The sequence below is a fragment of the Callithrix jacchus genome, chromosome 2 (assembly GCF_049354715.1).
Source record: "Callithrix jacchus isolate 240 chromosome 2, calJac240_pri, whole genome shotgun sequence".
Lineage (NCBI taxonomy): Eukaryota > Metazoa > Chordata > Mammalia > Primates > Cebidae > Callithrix > Callithrix jacchus.
This window is the reverse complement of record NC_133503.1, coordinates 15687256-15707418: the sequence shown is the minus strand read 5'-3', so window position 1 is coordinate 15707418 and position 20163 is coordinate 15687256. Positions and strand designations below refer to the sequence as shown.

The following is a 20163-nucleotide window of genomic DNA, read 5'->3' as shown; positions in this document are numbered from 1 at the left end:
CTAGACCTAATTCGATTAGAAAAGTCTATACCAAAAATGATTTCACAAACCCAAATTTCAGCCTCCATCACCGCATCTACTCAAAAAGGCTTAGACTTTATTTCCTCTCTTTTTTTATTCCACCTATTTTAACTTTACTATTGATTATCTAACCTGTTACCCTGAGTAATTTCAATTGCAACATAAATACTTACAAATAATGGTCAACCAGTAACCACCACTCATCAACATCCATAACTATATAAAGCAGCCACACCTACAGAATCCTCATGTAATAATCCCTCTCCTCCCCCTCAAAAATTATTCAGCTCCCCACGCTATTAATCATGATTACTACCCTGTTGTATTCAACTATCCACCAAGCCAACACTAGTTCCATTAATAATCCTAATAATAAAGCCCCTCAAATGTCAATACTTGACCCTCATGTTTCAGGATATTCTTCAATAGCCATTGCTGCAATATAATCAAAACCAATCATCATACCACGCAGATAATCAAACAGACCATTAACCCCACAAAAGCCCCACCAAAATTCAACACAATACCACAACGCACAGCACCACTAATAATTAACCCTAGACCTCCATAAATAGGAGAAGGCTTTGAAGAAAAACCTGCAAATCCTATAACCAAGAGAATACACAATAAAACCATAGCATATGTCATTATTCCCACATGGACTATAACCATGACTAATGATATAAAAAACCATTGTTGTATTTCAACTGTTAGGATACTGATGACCAATACCCACAAAACATACCCATTAGCAAAAAATATGAACCACTTTTTTACTGATCTTGCCACGCCATCTAACATTTCTTTTTTTTTTTTTTGAGACGGAGTTTCGCTCTTGTTACCCAGGCTGGAGTGCAATGGCGCAATCTCGGCTCACAGCAACCTCCGCCTCCTGGGTTCAGGCAATTCTCCTGCTTCAGCCTCCCAAGTAGCTGGGATTACAGGCATGCGCCACCATGCACAGCTAATTTTTTTTTGTATTTTTAGTAGAGACAGGGTTTCACCATGTTGACCAGGATGGTCTCGGTCTCTTTACCTCCTGATCCACCCGCCTCGGCCTCCCAAAGTGCTGGGATTATAGGCGTGAGCCACCGTGCCCAGCCCACCATCTAACATTTCTACATGACGAAACTTCGGCTCACTTGTCAGTGCTTGCCTAATTCCTCAGATCATCACAGGACTATTTTTTGCCGTGCACTATACACCAGACACCTCAACCACCGTCTCTTCAATCGCTCATACCAACCGAGATGTGTACTACAGCTGAATGGTCCACTATTTCCATGCTAACGGCGCCTCAATATTTTTTATTTGCCTCTTCCTACATGTTGGATGAGGCTTATATTATGAATCATTCATACTTCTAGAAACCAGAAATATTGATATTATTCTTCTACTTACAATCATAGCAACAACATTTATAGGCTGTGTACTCCCACGAGGCCAAATATTATTCTGAGGCACTACAGTAATTACAGACCTATTACAGCCATCCCATACATTGGATCTGACCTTGTGCAGTGAATCTAAGGTGGATTCTCAGTTGACAAAGCCACCCTTACATGACTTTTTGCCTTCCATTTCATCTTACCTTTTTTTTTTTTTGAGATGGAATCTCGCTCTCACACCAGGGTGAAGTGCAGTGGCGCAATCGCAGCTCACTGCACCCTCCGCCTTCTGGTTCAAGTGATTCTTCCGCCTCAGTTTCTTGAGTAGCTGGGACTACAAGTGCACATCACCACGCCCAGCTAATTTTTGTATTTTTAGTAGAGATGGAGTTTCACCTTATCGGTTAGGATGGTCTCGATCTCTTTACCTCATGATCCGCCTGCCTCGGCCTCCCAAAGTGCTGAGATTACGGTGTAAGCCACTGCACTTGGCCTCATCTTACTTTTTATCATTGCAGCTCTAGCAACTGTTCACCTTCTATTCCTACTTGAAACAGTATCTAACAACCTTCAGGGATTTTTGTTAGACCTTGACAAAATCACTTTTCACCCTTACTACACAACTGAAGACATTCTATGTTTAATTTTTCTCCTCTTCCTTCTAATCCTTGTACTGTTTTCACCTGACCTCCTGAGCGGCCCAGATAATTACACTTTAGCTAACCGTCTCGATACTCCACCCCACATGAAACTAGAGTGATATTTTTTGTATGCATATGCAATCTTATGATCCATCCCCAACAAACTCAGAGGCGTCCTAGCCCTCATATTCTGCATTCTTATTCTAGCAATTATTCCCACACTTAACATATCTAAACAACAAAGTACAATATTCCTGCCATGAAGTCAATGCTTATTCTGAATCCTAGTAGCCGACCTACTTACACTTACATGAATTGGAGGTTATCCAGTCGAGTACCTTTTATTGTCATCAGACAGATCACATCTATTATATATTTCTCTACCATCCTTACCCTCATACCACTTACTACCCTAATCAAAAAGAAATTACTTAAGTGAAAATATCCTTGTAGTATAATTCAGTGCTCTGGTCTTGTAAACTAGAAATAGAGATCCTTTCCCCAGGACAACTCAGGAAAAAAGCGTTCTCATTTCACTGCCAACACCTAAAGCTGAAATTCTAATTAAACAATTCCCTGAACTTTTCTCTAGATGCATTTTAACTATTATGTTTGTATTAACGAGTTACCATTAATACATTAGTGCCTTTATGTACTAAGTGCATTACTGCTAGTCCCCATGAATAATACATAGTACTAAATATGCTTATTTGTACATAGTACATTTACCTATGAAAGTATATAAAACTTTCCCAACATGCATGTAAGCATGAATTAACACATCTTCACATCAGCTGTTATCACCCACATTATCATGGGTGATAATGGATACTGACCCATACTAGACCTCCTTAACATTACATAGTACATATTGTCATTCACTGGGCATAGCATATCCTAGTCAAGGAATTTCTCACCAACATGACTATCCCCTACCAAATTTTGGTCTCTTAATTTACCGACCTCCAGAAACTTATCATTCTGCTTGGGCATGTTATACTCCTCACTTCAGGCCCATAATGCTTAGGGTGACTAATGTGAAACTATAACTGGCATCTGGTTCTTACCTCACAGCCATAACACTAAGATCGCCCATACATTCCTCTTAAATAAGACATCTCAGTGGTTCAGAGACTATCACCCTATCAATCACAGGAGCACTGCCATGCATTTGGTATTTTTATCTTTTGGGGATGCTCTTACTCAACATTGTGGAAGGCCTGGTCCCCTCTAAATCAGCTGTAGATGAAATTGGATGTGATTCCTACCAAACCAGTTAATAATCACACCTATATTGCATATTCCAAGCTAGCATTACAACCATAAGGTGTTAATTAATACGTCCTTGTGGGACATAGTAATTAACCAATAGGTGCATACGCCAGCACATGTATGCCTACTTTTAACAATTTCTTTCAGATAAAAATCCACAAACCCCCCTCCCATCTCTGACTTTTTTCTTCAATCTAAATTAATGTACTCTCGTAAACCCTGAAAACAAGAGACCAAATGCAACCTAATCAAAACCCAGAGATTATATTTTAGCTGTAACTGTCTCAACCGCTACCCCTCAATTGATGTTATTTTCCTAAAAATCCTAAATCCCTTCTACTAAATTAAAACTCCATCTTGTATAATAAATGCAACAACTAATTTCTATCCCAATACTATAATAACACCTTGAATATACCCTTCTTAAAGTGCTACCCCATGTCTCATATTCTAAATCAACCACACTCTAACTTTAAACAGCATTCTTGGCCAGGTGTGGTGGCTCATGCCTGCAATCTCATCACTTTGGGAGGCTGAGGTGGGTGGATCACCTGAGGTCGGGAGTTCGAGACCAGCCTGACCAACATGGAGAAACCCCGTCTCTATTAAAAATACAAAAAATTAGCCAGACTTGTTGGTGCATGCCTGTAATCCCAGCTACTTGGGAGGCTGAGGAAGGAGAATCGCTTGAACCCAGGAGGTGGAGGTTGTGGTGAGACAAGATTGTGCCATTGCACTCCAGCCTGGACAACAAGAGCAAAACTCTGTCCCACCCCCAAAAAATAGCACTGTTAACCAAACCTCTGTCAATTCAATTTTTAATATCCTAAGCCCCCAGAACCATATATAGTTATTCACTTATATTTTCCTTCTTCCTATTTTTTAGCTTTACATTTATATGTTACACAGTTAATGTAGCTTAACTGTTCACAGCAAGACACTGAAAATGTCCAGATGGGTACATACAACTCCATAAACAAATAGGTTTGGAATTGGCCTTTTGTTAACTTTTAGTGAGATTACACATGCAAGCATCCCCGTCCTAGTGAAAATGCCCTCTAGATCACCCAGATCAAGAGGAGCAAGTATCAAGCACCCTTAAGTGCAGCTCAAAACACTTTGCTCAGCCATATGCCCACGGGAAACAGCAGTGATAAACATTTAGCAATAAACAAAGGTGTAACTAAACTATACTAATCTATAGAGTTGGTCGATTTCATGCCAGCCACCGCAGCCATACGATTAACCCAAGCTAATAGAACTCAGCATAAAGAGTGTTTAAGGTCTGCCCTCAATAAAGCTAACCTCCATCTAAGTTGTAAAAAACTCCAGCCGAAATAAAATCTATCACGACAGTGGCTTTAGTGCCCTGAAGACACAATACCTAAGACCCAAACTGGGATTAGATACCCCACTGTGCTTAGCCCTAAACTCTAATAGTTATATCAATAAAACTGTTTGCCAGAATACTACAATACTTGTAGTCAAGCAACAGCTTAAAACTCAAAGGACTTGGCAGTGCTTTATATCCCTCTGGAGGAGCCTGTTCTATAATCAATAAACCCCAATATATCTCTCCACCTCTTGCCCTCATCCTATATACTGCCATCTTCAGCAAACCCTAAAAGGGTCATAAAGTAAGCATAAGTATATACATAAAAACGTTAGGTCAAGATGTGTAGCTCATGAGGTGGCAAGAAGTGGGCTACATTTTCTACCCCTTAAAAAATATCATGATAACCTTTGTGAAATTTAAAGACCCAAGGAGAATTTAGCAGTAAACCAAGAACAGAGTGCTTGGTCCAATAAGGCCATGAAGTATGCACACACTGCCTGTCACCTTCCTCAAATGTTCTTTTAGAAATTATTGCTAGTAAAAAATTCTATACGCACATATAGAGGAGATAAGTTGTAACATGATAAGTATACTGGAAAGTGTGCTTGGACTAACCAAAGTGTAGCTCAACCTAAGGCACCCAGCTTACACCTGGAAGTTTTCATCACGACCTGATCACATTGAGCCAACTCTAACCCTAAATCTCACTAAAAATATCAAATTATCTTAACCAAACCATTTACCTTAAACACAAATATAGGCAACAGAAAGTCTCACCCTGGTGCAATAGAGATCGTACTATAAGGGAAAGATGAAAGAACTAAATCAAGCATGAAAAAGCAAAGACAAACCCTTTTACCTTCTGCATAATGTATTAACTAGAGAACCCAAGTCCCATGAAACCAGACGAGCTACTCGAGGTTAGCTAAAAGAGCATACCCATCTATGTGGCAAAATAGTGGGAACATTTATGAGTAGTAGGGACAAACCTACCAAGCCTGATGATAGCTGGTTGTCCAGACAGAATCTTAGTTCAACTTTAAACTTATCCACACAGAATTAGTTAATATCCCTGTAAGTTAACTGTTAAGTCTAAAGAGGGACAGTTCTTTAGACCCTAGGAAACAACCATTCTACAGAGAGTAAAAAGTATTATCATGTAGTTGGCCTAAAAGCAGCCACCAATTAAGAAACCCTTCAAGCGGCCGGGCGTGGTGGCTCACACCTGTAATCCCAGCACTTTGGGAGGTCGAGGTGGGCAGATCATGAGGTCAAGAGATCGAGACCATACTGGTTAACATGGTCAAACCCCGTCTCTACTAAAAAAATATAAAAATTAGCTGGGCGTGGTGGCACATGCCTGTAGTCCCAGCTACTTGGGAGGCAGAGGCAGGAGAATTGCTTGAACCTAGGAGGTCGAGGTTGCAGTGAGCTGAGATCGTGACTGCACTCCAGCCTGGCGACAAAACAAGACTCTGTTTCAAAAAAAAAAAAAAAAAAGAAAGAAACCCTTCAAGCTGAACATCTGACTATCTCAAATTCGATTTATTCTGCTGAACTCCTAACATCACATTGGACTAATCTATTGCTTGATAGAGTTTTGCTCTTGTTTGCTCAGGCTGGAGTGCAATGGTGCGATCTCAGCTCACTGCAACCTCCTCCTCCCCTGTTTAAGAGATTTTCCTGGCTTAGCCTCCCGAGTAGCTGGGATTGTAGGTGCCTACCACCACACCCGGCTATTGTTTGTATTTTCAGTAGAGATGGGATTTTTCCAGGTTGCCCAGGCTGGTCTCAAACTCCTGAGCTCAAGCTATCCTTCAGCCTTAGCCTCTGAAAATACTGGGATTTCCTGACTTCTAACAGTATAGTTTAATCTATTTTTAATCTGAAGTCATTCAGTCTGTACTTTTCTCTGATTTGTTTCTTTCTCTCATTATTTTATTTGTGAGATTCACCCAAGTCATGCAGCACAATTCTTCCATTCATTCACTATACAGTGTTCCATTATAGTCAGATATAATTTATTTGTGAATATTTGAGCTGTTTTCAGTTTGGGGCTATAATGAAGAACCCTGTCATGAACATCCTCATCCACGTCTTTTGATGAGCATAGATAGGCACTTTTTTTTTTTTTGATACTGTCACCCAGCTGGAGTTCAGTGACGTGCCCTTGGCTTACTGTAGCCTCCCTTCCAGGCTCGAGCAGTTCTCCCACCTTAGCCTCCCTAGTAGCTGGGATTATAAGTGCCTTCCACTACGCCTGGCTAATTTTTTGTATTTTTAGTAGAGATGAGTTTTCACTTTGTTGGTCAGGCTGGTCTTGAACTCCTGACCTCAGGTGATCTGCCCTCCTCAGCCTCCCAAAGCACTGGGATTACAGTGAGTTTGAGACACTGTGCCTGGCCGATAGGCACTTCTGATAGGAGTAGCTATGCTGGGTTGCAGGTGTGCATACATTCAGATTTAGGAGGTACTCCCAGAGAACTTTCAAAGCAGCTGTACCAGGTTCATTACTACCAGTGGTATTTAAGCATTCCACTTGATCCTGAACTTTGTTAGCATTTGTTGTTTTTTTAATTTTACCCATTCTGGTGAGTATATGGCCAGATTGTATTTTGTGTGTGTGTGTGTGTGTGTGTTTTTGAGACAGAGTCTTGCTCTGTTACCCAGGCTGGAGTGCAATGGCGCCATATTGGCTCACTGCAACCTCTACTTCCCAGGCTAAAGGGATTCTTGTGCCTCAGCCTCCCAAGTAGCTGGGATTACAGATGTGCCCCACCACACCTGGCTAATCTTTTTTTGTATTTTTAGTAGAAATGGGGTTTTGCCATGTTGTCCAGACTCATCTCAGACTCCTGGCCTCATGCCATCCCCCTGCCTTGGCCTCCCAAAGTGCTGTGATAACAGGTGTGAGCCATCACATCTAGCCGATATTATAGTTTTATTTTGAACAACGAACTGTGTTCATCTGTTTAATTAGCATGTGGCTCTCCTCTTTTGTGAAGTGTCTGTTCACATAAGTACATCCTCTAACCATTTCAGGATAATCCCTGACCCTCTTCTCCGTTCATGTTTACTTAGGTAACTTAATGAAAGTGCATGCTGCGGATTTGGAAAAGCCCCTGCCAGAACAGCAGGATAATTCCCCTTCATCAAGGACTCGAGAAGAAAAAAGGGACGTGTCCATTTCCAGATTGCGAGAGGCCTTTTCTCTTCATCACACAGCAGAGAGCAAGTCTCACAGCCTGAAGACTCCAGAACCAAGAAGGAGCTCTCCAGGGCAGAAAAGGGGTATGCCATCTTTTAGCACTTCAGATGCCATCTCTGACAGAGGCTTCCTGGAACCTCAGAAAGAGGTAGCGAGTTCCAGTGAGGGACCCAGTGACCCTGCAGACAGAGCAGAGGTGGAGAAGGACTCTGGGCATGGCAGCACTTCTATGGATTCAGAGGGGTTCAGCATCCCAGACACAGGCGGTTACTATAGCAGCAAGTGTGTGGCCAGCTCCCCCGAGGACAGGGGCTCACAGGAATCTGTGGACTCTCGTGAGAAAGTGCCTGAAACTGACAACCCTTTTTCAGATGTGGACTGCCGTTTAAACCAGGAAGATACTGGATGTAAATTTAGAGTTTTGCCTCAGCCACGTAATCTTGCATCACCAAACACAAAGCGCTTTAAAAAAGAAGAAATTCTTTCAAATTCTGACATTCGTCAAAAGTTAGTAAATACTCAGAATGTGTCAGCCTCTCAGGTTGATGTAGCTGTTAAAATTGATAAGAAAGTTGTGCCCCTGGACTTTTCTATGAGTTCTTTAACCAAACGAATGAAGCAGTTTCATCATAAAGCAAAGCAAAGTGAAGGTGAACAGAATTATAGGAAGTTTAGGGCAAAGATTTGCCCTGGAGAAAATCAAGCCGCTGAAGATGAACTAAGAAAAGAGATAAGGTAAAGTTTTAATTTTTTAATTTTTAATTTTTATTTATTTATTTTTTGAGATTGAGTCTTGCTCTGTCACTCAGGCTGGAGTGCAGTGGCGTGATCTCAGCTCACTGCAACCTCTGCCTCCCAAGCTCAAGCAATTCTCCTGCCTCAGCCTCCCGAGTAACTGGGACTACAGGCTCGTACCACCACGCCTAGTTAATTTTTGTATTTTTTTTTTTTTAGTAGAGGTGAGGTTTCAGCATATTGGTCAGGCTGGTCTTGAACTCCTGACCTCGTGGATCCACCCTCCTTGGCCTCCCAAAGTGCTGCGCTTATAGGCATGAGCCACCTCGCCAGGCCTATTTTTATTTTTTTGGTATGGAGTCTCGCTCTGTTGCCCAGGCTGGAGTACACTGGTATGATCTTGGCTCACTGCAACCTCTACCTCCCAGGTTCAAGCAGTTCTCCTGCTTCTGCCTCCTGAGTGGCTGGAATTACAGGTGTGCACCACCACGCCTGTAATTTTTGTATTTTTGATAGAAAGGAGTTTCACCATGTTGGCCAGGCTGATCGTAAACTCCTGACCTTGTGATCTGCCCACCCTTGCCTACCAAAGTGCTAGGATTACAGGTGTGAGCCACAGGGCTTGGCCACGTAGTTTTTTCTTAAGAGTATTTTGAAGCTGGGTGCAAGTGGCTCACACCTGTAATCACAGAACTTTGGGAGGCCGAGCCAAGGAGGGAGGATCAATTGAGCCCAGGAGTTCAAGATCAGCCTGGACAACATAGGGAGACCCCATCCCTACAAAAAAATTGGCTGGGCACAGTAGTGCCTATTGAAATTCCAGAATCTGCGCACAGCCAAATGCTGTTCTCTGTGGCAGGACATAGACTTCAAAAACATGGAAGACTTGGGTCTTTTAGGCCAGCACCAGCTTTTGAGAAGATGATCTATGTTCTGGGAACCAAGGCATATTCAGACAGTTCCTGGGAGAGCCTAGAATCAGCCCCAGGGGAGGTGAGATTTGTGCTGGTTTCTGGCATGCTTCTGAGATGTCCTTTTCCTTCCCTCTTGTGATGCGGGAGTCCCTGCATCATCACTCACTCTGGCAGCTTCTCTCCATCCAGCAGGCTGCAGCTACTCCTGCTCCAAGGAGGTCTGAAGCTCAACCTGAGCGGGTAGGGGCCTTTTACAAGAGTTTCTTTTGTGAGCACTCTCCCTCTTCCCTAGAGGTAGTAGCATTTTCCATTCCTGTGTTTCCTAGCATAGTAGTTAACCACCTTTTACTAGTTTGTAATGCTTTATTATACTTTTTTCCTCTTCAGGCCTGCCATGGTGGCTCATGCCTTATAATCCCAGCACTTTGGGAAGCTGAGGTAGGAGAATCACTTGAGGCTAGGAATTTGAGACCAGCCTGGGCAATATAATGAGACCCCATCTCTAAAGAAAAAAAAAAAAAAAAAAAGGTTAGTCAAGTACACTGCTGCATGCCTATAGTCCCAGGTACTCAGGAGGCTGAGGCAGGAGGCTCGATTGAGTCCAGGAGTTTGAGGCTGCAGTGAGCTATGATCATGCCATTGCACTCCAGCCTGGGTGACAGAGCAAGACACTGTCTTAAAAAAAAAATCTCTGTTAAAATCACTGGTGTGGTTTTTGTCTCTTGATTGTACTCTGACATGTCAGAATGTGTCAGCCTCTCAGGTTGCTGTAGCTGTTAAAATTGGTAATGGAGTTGGTATCAGGAGACAGACCCTCAAAGATAGGATTTGGGGATTGGTTTGGTTATGACTTGGACTTGTCTGTACTGAGCTCTTGCCAACAGGAAATGTGGGCTCAGTAATCCATGGCGTGTGGAGGCCTCACCGTTCACCAAACTGTCTCCTGTGGTTGATTGTGATGATCTCAAACTCCTGACCTTGTGATCTGCCCACCCTTGCCTACCAAAGTGCTAGGATTACAGGTGTGAGCCACAGCGCTTGGCCACGTAGTGGCATGGGACTGGGTCTTCCTGGAGCATTTATAGAAAGAAACAACAATCTCAGCTCCTTTCTTTTTTTTTTTTCTTTTTATTTTTGAGACAAGAGTTTTGCTCTTTCACCTAGACTGGAGTGCAGTGGCATGATCTCAGCTCACACCAACTTCTGCCATCTGAGTTCAGCGATTCTTCTGCCTTAGCCTCCCAAGTAGCTGGGAGTACAGGTGCCCACCACGACGCCTGGCTAATTTTTGTATTTTATGTAGAGATGGAGTTTCACCATGTTGGTCTTGAAATCCCAACCTCAAATGATCCACCCACCTCGGCCTCCCCAAAGTGCTGCAATTACAGGCATGAGCCCCTGTGCCCGGCCTAATCTCAGCTTCTTTCATCCTAAGCTCAGGCCACCTGGTGAGACCCAGAGAACGTCCCTGGCTGCTTTCACAGTCATTTCTTGTAGTCACAGCGCTGGTAATGAGGAAAATCTATTTTCACCAGGTTTAATTGTGTGGGACAACTACAGTGTTAGTTTCTCATGTGAAGGTTAGGGGAGGTGTCCATCTTTTGTCCAGATTGATTAAGATAGTGTTTAATGGCATTAGGTGTTGAAGCTACCCAGCAAAGGACCCAGTGGTGGGCCTGGCAGAGAGTAGAAGGATTGATATCCAGCACTGGCAAAAAGGTACTCTTGGACACTGTTGGTGGGAGTGTGAATTTTCACAGATTTCCCATCAGAAAGTACATATGTAATCCTGCCTCTAGTGTCTGTCTCACAGAAATATACCCACAGGTGAGTAGGTTTATGTACAGAAGTATTTGTTGCAGCTTTGTGTGTACTATTGAAATTGGAGACAACTGAAATGCCCTTTATTAGAGAATTTGTCAGACAAATTATGGTACATTCATGCAGTGAGTTCCTATATGGCCACTACAAAGAATGAAGTAGGACGGATGCCGTGGCTCACGCCTATAATCTCAGCACTTTGGGAGGCTGGGACAGGTAGATCACTTGAGGTCAGGAGTTGGAGAACAGCCTGGACAACATGGTGAAACCTCATCTCTCCTAAAAATAAAAACATTAGCTGGGCTGGCAGCATGTGCCTATAGTCCCAGCTATTCGGGAGTCTGAAGCAGGAGAATCGCTTGAGCCGGGGAGATGGAGGTTGCAGTGAGCTGAGACTGTACCACTGCAGTCCAGCCTGAGCAACAGAGCGAGACTCCGTCTTAAAAAACAAACAAACAAAAAATGAAGTAGATCTATGTGTACAGATTTGAAAACATCTCTCAGATGTGTTAAGTGATGATAGTAGTACAATATGGAGAATTAAGATTTCATTTTTGTTTTTTAAAATTAAAAAATTTATATATAGAGACCGGGGTCTGGAAGAGTATATTTCATTTAATTTCTAACAATAGCAACTGATGTCTTCTCTGGACAGTTGGATGAGTGAATAATTTTTTTTTTGAGATGGAGTCTGGCTCTGTTGCCCAGACTGGAGTGCAGTGGTGAGATCTCAACTCACCACAACCTTTGCCTCCCAGTTCAAGTGATTCTCCTGCCTCAGCCTCCCGAGTATCTGGGACTTCAGGAGCGCACCACAATGCCTGGCTAATTTTTTTTGTATTTTTAGTAGAGACGGGTTTCACCGTGTTAGCCAGGATGGTTTCAATCTCCTGACCTCATGATCCATCCACCTCAGCCTCCCAAAGTGCTGGGATTGCAGGCGTGAGCCACCACGCCTAGCCTGGATGAGTGAATAATTAATGCTATCTTTAGAAGGCGGGGTGGTTAGGGACTTTATTTTATGGTTTTGTATTTTTTTTATTACAGTGTTCCATAACAAAATCAGAAAAATAATTTTGTAAAATGTCTCATAATTAACATTTTTCTACCTGCAGTAAATCGATGTTTGCAGAAATGGAAATCATTGGCCAGTTTAACCTGGGATTTATTATAACCAAACTGAATGAGGATATCTTCATAGTGGACCAGCATGCTACCGATGAGAAATATAACTTTGAGATGCTGCAGCAGCACACCGTGCTCCAGGGGCAGAGGCTTATAGTGTGAGTTCCTTTCAGTGTTGATTCCCAAATTCCCCTCAAATTTCAGATCTAACAGGCTGAGGCTGGAGGGTCGCGAGAGGCCTGGAGTTTGAGAGCAGTCTGGGCAACATAGCGAGACCTTGTATCTACTTAAAAAAAGAAGAGATCTAGGAAGGAGGGATGTAAAAAATAAAAAGATCTAATAGTTGGCTGGGTCTGGTGGCTCACACCTGTAATCCCAGCACTTTGGGAGGCCAAGGTGGGTAGATCACCTGAGGTCAGGAGTTTGATACCAGCCTGGCCAACATGGTAAAACCCCATCTCTACTAAAAATACAGAAAAATTAGCTGGGTGTGGTGGCACATGCCTGTAATTCCAGCTACTCAGGAGGCCGAGGTAGGAGAATTGCTTGAACCTGGGAGACGGAGGTTGCAGTGAGCCAAGATCGCACCACTGTACTCCAGCCTGGGTGACAGAGTGAGACTCCTCAAAAAAAAAAAAAAAAAAAATCTAGTAGTTTATATGTGTCTATATATATGTATATGTATATATGTATTTTTCTGTAAGTATTCATATAGCAGATTTTTATACTTTTTACATAATAATAGTGATATGATTTATTGAATGCCTAGTATCTGCCAGACACTGTGGAAATAATGCATGTGTATTAGTTAATTTAATCCTCCAAAACCTATGAGGTTATTACTGTTACCTTCGCCATTCCACAGGTGGTAAAACTGAGGCACACACAGGCTGAGTAACTTCCTCAAGTTCACACAGTTAACATGTTCTCTAGGTATCAAACCTTTTTAGCTATTGAAAATGTGGATCACCAGTTAACCAGATGATCCTTTTCATGAGGGCAGTTTATAGTACAGAGTATTAGTACAGATAGTATATGGAATATGTGTGTTCAGAAAGACAGCACAGCCTGTGCGCCAGTCTTTATTTACAGTGAAGTAATCAATCAGCAGTCAGATAGTCACTGCAGATTGGGTGCAGGGGCACATGCCTGTAATCCCAGAGCTTTGGGAGGCTGAGCAAGGCATATCAACTGAGCTTATGAGTTTGAGACCAGCCTGGACATCATGGTGAAACTTTGTCTCTACAAAAAAATAAAAAAATTTGCAGGGCATGGTGGCTCACACCTGTAATCCCAGCACTTTGGGAGGCCGAGGCAGATGAATCACGAGGTCAGGAGTTTGAGACCAGCGTGACCCGTCTCTACTAAAAATACAAAAATTAGCCAGTTGTGGTGGTATGTACCTATAATCCCAGCTCTTCAGGAGGCTGAGGCAGGAGAATCACTTGAACCTGGGAGGTGGAGGTTGCGGTGAGCCATATATATATATACACACACACATATACGTGTGTGTGTTTGTGTGTGTGTGTGTGTGTGTGTGTGTATAATCTTTAGCCAGACTTGATGGTGTATGCCTGTGGTCCCAGCTATTTGGAAGGCTGAGGTGGGAGGATCTTTTGAGCCCAGGAGGTTGAGGCTGCCATGATTGTGCCACTGCACAGCACTCCAGCCTGGGTGATAGAGTGAAACAGTGAGATTCTGTCTCGCAAATAAATAAATAAAATATAAAAATTATTTTAAGATAGTCACTGCAGAATTTTGTATTTCTCTCTCCTCTGCCAAACTGAATATTTTGCCCTGACTACTTTACAAAGGTCAGGTGTGATAGTATATTATGTAAAACGAAAGTCTTGTCTTAAGCAACGTTATAAGAAGAGGAGTTTTATCTGGGAAATTAAACCACATAGAGAAGTAAACTCAGATCTCAACAAGTATATCCCACATGTAGAAATGTGCTACTGAACAGCTGGAAAAACCTACCTAGTTTACTGAGTACTCTGTTTCCTGTGGAATGCACGAATTGTTTCCATTCTCAGTAAGAGTCAATGGTAATAATGAAGACAGTAAGATACTTTATAATCCTGAGATATCCCTTCCCTGTTCCTCTTAATAGTGGTCTTGGTTGTTGTTTTTTTTTTTTTTCTTTCCTTTGAGGCAGAGTTTCACTCTTGCCCGGGCTGGAGTGATTAAGTGGTGTGATCTTGGCTCATTGCTACCTCCGCCTCCTGGGTTCAAGTGATGGTTGTGCCTCAGCCACTGGAGTAGCTGGGATCACAGGCACCTGTCACCATTACCTGATTAACTCCCACTCATCCCCAGACTCAGCTCAAAGGTCACTTCCTTACCCCGGGGTGAAGTCTCACTTACGACACTGGGTGCTTTTCCTTGAGATCTGCCTGCCTCGGCCTCCTAAACTTCTGGGATTGCAGGCATGAGCCACTGCGCCCGGCCTGTAGCTACTTTAACTGCTAAAAAGAACTTTAGGAAAAGCAAATTAAAAGGAACTTCTCAGGAAGTTTTGTGACACTTAGCTGAATAGTGTTGTTACTAATGTTGTTATTTTGAAATGAATTCAAAACATAGTATTGTTTTAATTTTATTTCTGCTTTATAGTTAAATGTTTGACTTCAGGATATGGTTTGAATCATTTTTGTGTGTGTTTTTTTTTTGTATTTTTAGTAGAGAAGGGGTTTTGCCATGTTAGCCAGGCTGGTCTCAAACTCCTGACCTCAGGTGAACCACCTGCCTCAGCCTCCCAAAGTGCTGGGATTACAGGCATGAGCTACTGTGCCCGGTTGAGGCCTTGTATTTTTTAGCCATGTGGCAAAGATTACCTCTCGTCTGTGACATTTCAAGTTGGCCCAGGTAATCAGAGACCACTTTGGATTCCAGATGGACCACACTTCAAGCTGAAAGGATAAAACCCAATTCCACCCTGTCCTGCCAGCCCCTCCGCAGGGGCCCCTGTTGACCTCTTTAGCTTTTCCCATCCCTCTTCTCTCCTTGTTTCCTGTACTCAAGCCTCTGGGGCTGTCTTTCTTTTTCCCTTGGTGGCCTGAGGAATCAATCCCTATGTGGCCACAGAGCAGAAGGAATGATAGCTTTATGTGTGGCTCTGCACACATCAGCGGTCCACCCTAGGGCCTGACACAGATTGTCATCTCTGCCTAGATCATTTATCCTGCATCCTGCACCCATTTCTCCCCCATTACCTGAGTAACTCCTACTCATCCCCAGACTCGGCTCAAAAGTCACTTCCTGACCCCAGGGTGAAGTCTCACTTAAGACACTGGCTGCTTTTTCTTCCTGATCTTCCTGTCATTTGTCATCATGATCGACTTGCCTGAGTATTTGCTCAATGTCTTTCTTCCCCAGTAATCTGTTAGCTCCAGGGCCAAGCCTATGTTTGCTCACAGGCTGTCTCCTGCTTTTAGCAGTGTTTATCTTATCCAGCACTTAGGACCAGGTACAGTGGCTCATACCTGTAATCCCAGCACTTTGGGGGGCCGAGGTGGGAGGATCGCTTGAGCCCAGGAGTTGCCCAGCCTGGGCAACACAGTGAGACCCTGACGCTATTTTTGAAAAAATAGCAAAAAGTTTAAAAAAAAAAAAAGCACCCTTGTAAATCCAAGAGAAGAGAAAGATGGAGATATAATACAGGCAGAGGAAGGAGAAGGATAGCAAAATAAATGCTGTCTGTTCATTCTGTTTATAAATGCTGGAATGACCCCCCAGTGTTTCAAATCCTCCATTAGAAGGAGGGAAAATAGCATTTTTGTGATATTGTTATCCTTAAGGAAATGATTCAGAAAAGATGGAGTCATTGGGGTGGCGGCTGAGGAAAAAGCAAACTACTTTTGTAGCTACTTTAACTTTTTTTTTTTAAACATAGTCTTGTTCTGTTGCCCAGGCTGGAGTGCAGTGGTGCAATCTCAGCTCACTGCAACCTCCACCTCCTGGGTTCAAGCAATTCTAGTGCCTCAGCCTCCTGAGTAGCTGGGGCTACAGCCATGAGCCACCACATCCAGCTACTTTTTTTTTTTTTTGAGACAGAGTCTTGCTGTGTTGCTCAGGCTGGAGTATAATGGCATCATCTTGGTTCACTGCAACTTCTGCCTCCTGGATTCAAGCGAATCTCCTGCTTAAGCCTCCCAAGAACCTGGGACTACAGGCGTGCACTGCCACCTCACCTGGCCTAATTTTTGTATTTTTAATATAGACAGGGTTTTGCTGTGTTGACCAGGCTGGTCTCAAATTCCTGGCCTCAAGAGATCTGCCTGCCTCGGCTTCCTAAAGTGCTGGAATTACAGGCGTGAACCACCACGCCCAGCCTGTTGCTACTTTAACTTCTAAAAAGAACTTTAAAAAAAAAGAAAATTAAAAGGAACTTCTCAGGAAGTTTTATGACACTTAGCTGAATAGTGTTGTTATTTTGAAATGAATTCAAAATATAGTAAAGTATTGTTTTAATTTTATTTCTGCTTTATAGCTGAATGTTTGACTTCAGGATATGGTTGGAATCATTTTTGTGTTTTTCAGACCTCAGACTCTCAACTTAACTGCTGTTAATGAAATCATTCTGATAGAAAATCTGGAAATATTTAGAAAGAATGGCTTTGATTTTGTTATCGATGAAAGCGGTAAGTTAATTAAAACTATAGCGACTGGGTATAGTGGCTCATGCCTGTAATCTCAGCACTTTGGGAGGCCAAGGCAGGCAGATCACCTGAGGTCACGAGTTTGAGACCAGCCTGGCCAACATGGTGAAGCCCTATCTTTACTGAAAATATAAAAATTAGCTGGGCATGGTGGCAGGCGCCTGTAATCCCAGCTACTTGGGAGACTGAGGTGGGAGAATTGCTTGAACCTGGGAGGCAGCAGTTGCAGTGAGCTGAGATCATGTCACTGCACTCTAGCCTGGGTGACAAGTGTGAAACTCTATCTCAAATAAACAAACAAATAAGAACTATAGATTCTTGTCGTTTTAGAGCTGGGAATAATCTTTCAGGTCATATAGACCAGTGTTTTTATTTTATAAAAGATGAAAAAGCATTTTTTGACTGTCCTCTCTTTCAGATACTCATCATTATCAGTAGCTTTCAAGTGATATGTGTTCCTCAAGTAATGGATTTTTTTCAAAATCATATTTTTTTCCCCCAAATTGTATTCTTTTAGCTCCAGTCACTCAAAAGGCTAAACTGATTTCCTTGCCAACTAGTAAAAACTGGACATTTGGACCTCAGGACATAGATGAGCTGATCTTTATGCTAAGTGACAGCCCTGGGGTCATGTGCCGACCTTCCCGAGTCAAGCAGATGTTTGCCTCCAGAGCCTGTCGAAAATCTGTAAGTAAACAAAGCCTGGCTGTCAGCTCAGCTGCTCAAGCTGGAAGTCTAAGGAAGGTCTCAGTTCAGCTCCTGATTTGGTCAAGGTTATTAAATGCCTTTATGAATCGCCAGGCGCAGTGGCTCACGCCTGTAATCCCAGCACTTTGGGAGGCCTACGTGGGTGGATCATGAGGTCAAGAGATCAAGACCATCCTGGCCAACATGGTCAAACCCATCTCTACTAAAAATACAAAAATTAGCTGGGCGTGGTGGTGTGTGCCTGTAGTCCCAGCTACTCGGGAGGCTGAGTACTTGGGAGGCTGAGGCAGGAGAACTTCTTGAACCCAGGAGGTGAAGGTTGCAGTGAGCCAAGATCACGCCACTGCACTCCAGCCTGGTGACAGAGCAAGACTTCGTCTCAAAAAAAAAAAAAAAAAAAAATGCCTTTATGATTGCCGGGGTCATTTTACACAGAGAGCTACGTAGAACATCAGAGCTGAGCATCTATGTTGTCTGCATTCTCTGTGACCTTGAACTCAATTATTGCTCTGTTACTTCTGTTAAGCAGTATTTTTTTTTTTTTTTTTGAGACAGGGTCTCTGTCTGTTGCCCAGACCAGAGTGTAGTGGCACAATCACAGCTCACTGCAGCCTTGACCTCCCAGACTCAAGCGACCCTCCTGCCCTTGCCTTCTGAGTAATTGTGACTACAGGGATGCACTACCATGCCCAGCTAATTTTTAAATTTTTTGTAGAAATGTGGTCTTCTTTTACTCCTTGTCTCAGCCTCCCAAAGTGCTAATTATAGGTGTGAGCCACCGTGCCCAGCCGGTATTCTGTCTTAGAGCCTTTGCTGACCCCAGTTAAGTGAGTGGTTGAGGCACCCTGTTCGTCTGTGGACCTTATGGGTAATAACAACATTGGTAGATAGAGATTTGCTGCTTCCAGGATTCGGTGACATTAGACAAGATACTGCAGAGTCATCAAGGCAACAGGGGTGCTGTGGTTGTCATTGCATGTGGCATCACTGCCGCTGCTCGGGTTGGTGTTGGAAGGTGGTAGCAGTGGTTACGCCTGCAGTGGGGATTAGCCAAAACAAATGACTGTATCAGCTGGTCATTGGGAAAGGCCAGGAGACCATTCCTTTATTTATTCAGTGGATGCTCCTTGAGTCCCTGCTGTGTGGCCTGCCCTGCTCCAGGTGCCGGGGACACAGAGGTGACAAGGCAGCTGCAGCCCTTGCCCTGTGGAGCTGACAGTAGGGAGAAATAGACATTCCCACAAATAAATGACACCCATTAGATGCCAGCAAGCACAGTCAAGAGATTCAGACAGTGTTTTGGGACAGGAAATGACTACAGAAAAATATGGCTAGGTGAGATGGTGGTCAGGGAACAGCATCTGGGCAGGTGGGATGGAAGCCGGGCATGGTGGCTCCACGTGTAATCCTAGCATTTCAGGAGGTCAAGGTGGGAGGACTGCTTGAGGCCAGGAGTTGGAGACCAGCCTGGGCAACACAGGCAGACCCCCATGTCTACAAAAAGTTAAAAAATTAGCCAGGCGTAGTGGCATGTGCCTGTAGTCCCAGCTACTCAGGAGGCTGAGGTGGGAGGATCACTTGAGCCGGGGAGGTCAGGGTTGCAATGAGCCAAGATCACACAACTGTACTCCAGCCTGGGTGACAGAATAAGAACTTTTCTTAAAAAAAAAAAAAAATAGACTGGAACCCTCTTGGGTAAGAATTTTCCAAGTGGAGGAAGTCGCAAAGAGTGAAGCCAGAGGCCAATTGTGTGCCCGGAGAGGAGATAGGAGTGAGCAGAGCGGCATCCAGCAGACAGCCACGTAGAGTGTTGCCAGTCATGCCTAGACCGTGGGGGTCTGTGCTGTGTGTGGCAGGAACCATGGGAGAGAATAGACTGGAAGGGGTGCCATGAGTGCAGCCACTGGGGAGAGCAGCATCTGGGTTCCACGTGGGGAGTGGGTGGGATGGAGCCTGCTGTGTGAGCTTTAGATGTAATTTACAGCCATGAGATTGGGTGAAATTACTCAAGGGCAGAGTTTAATTAGAAGAGGGCCCAGAATCTGACTTCTAGCCACAGTGTTTCTTTGATAAAGACCTAATATGGGCTGGGCGTGGTGGCTCACACCTATAATCCCAGCACTTTGGAAGGCAGAGGTGGGTTGATCACCTGAGGTCAGGAGTTTGAAACCAGCCTGGCCAACGTGGTAAAACCCTATCCCTACTAAAAGCACAAAAATTAGCTGAGCATGGTGGCAGGCACCTGTAATCCCATGGGGGCAGCCTACCCAGGAGGCTGAGGCGGGAGAATTGCTTGAATCTGGGAGGCAGAGGTTGCAGTGTGCCGAGATTACACC

General features: G+C 43.6%; 1 protein-coding gene across 2 annotated transcripts in view; it reads left to right on the top strand.

Annotated features, from left to right (window-relative positions):
• The window catches only part of PMS2 (PMS1 homolog 2, mismatch repair system component), a 45692-nt gene that overhangs the window by 21650 nt on the left and 3879 nt on the right, over nt 1–20163 (top strand). For both annotated transcript variants that reach the window (XM_078357387.1, XM_035282819.3), the window contains exons 11-14: nt 7740–8601; nt 12452–12619; nt 17001–17101; nt 17637–17806. In XM_078357387.1, the coding sequence (XP_078213513.1) occupies nt 7740–8601; nt 12452–12619; nt 17001–17101; nt 17637–17806 (1301 nt within the window). The remainder of the gene's footprint in view (nt 1–7739; nt 8602–12451; nt 12620–17000; nt 17102–17636; nt 17807–20163) is intronic.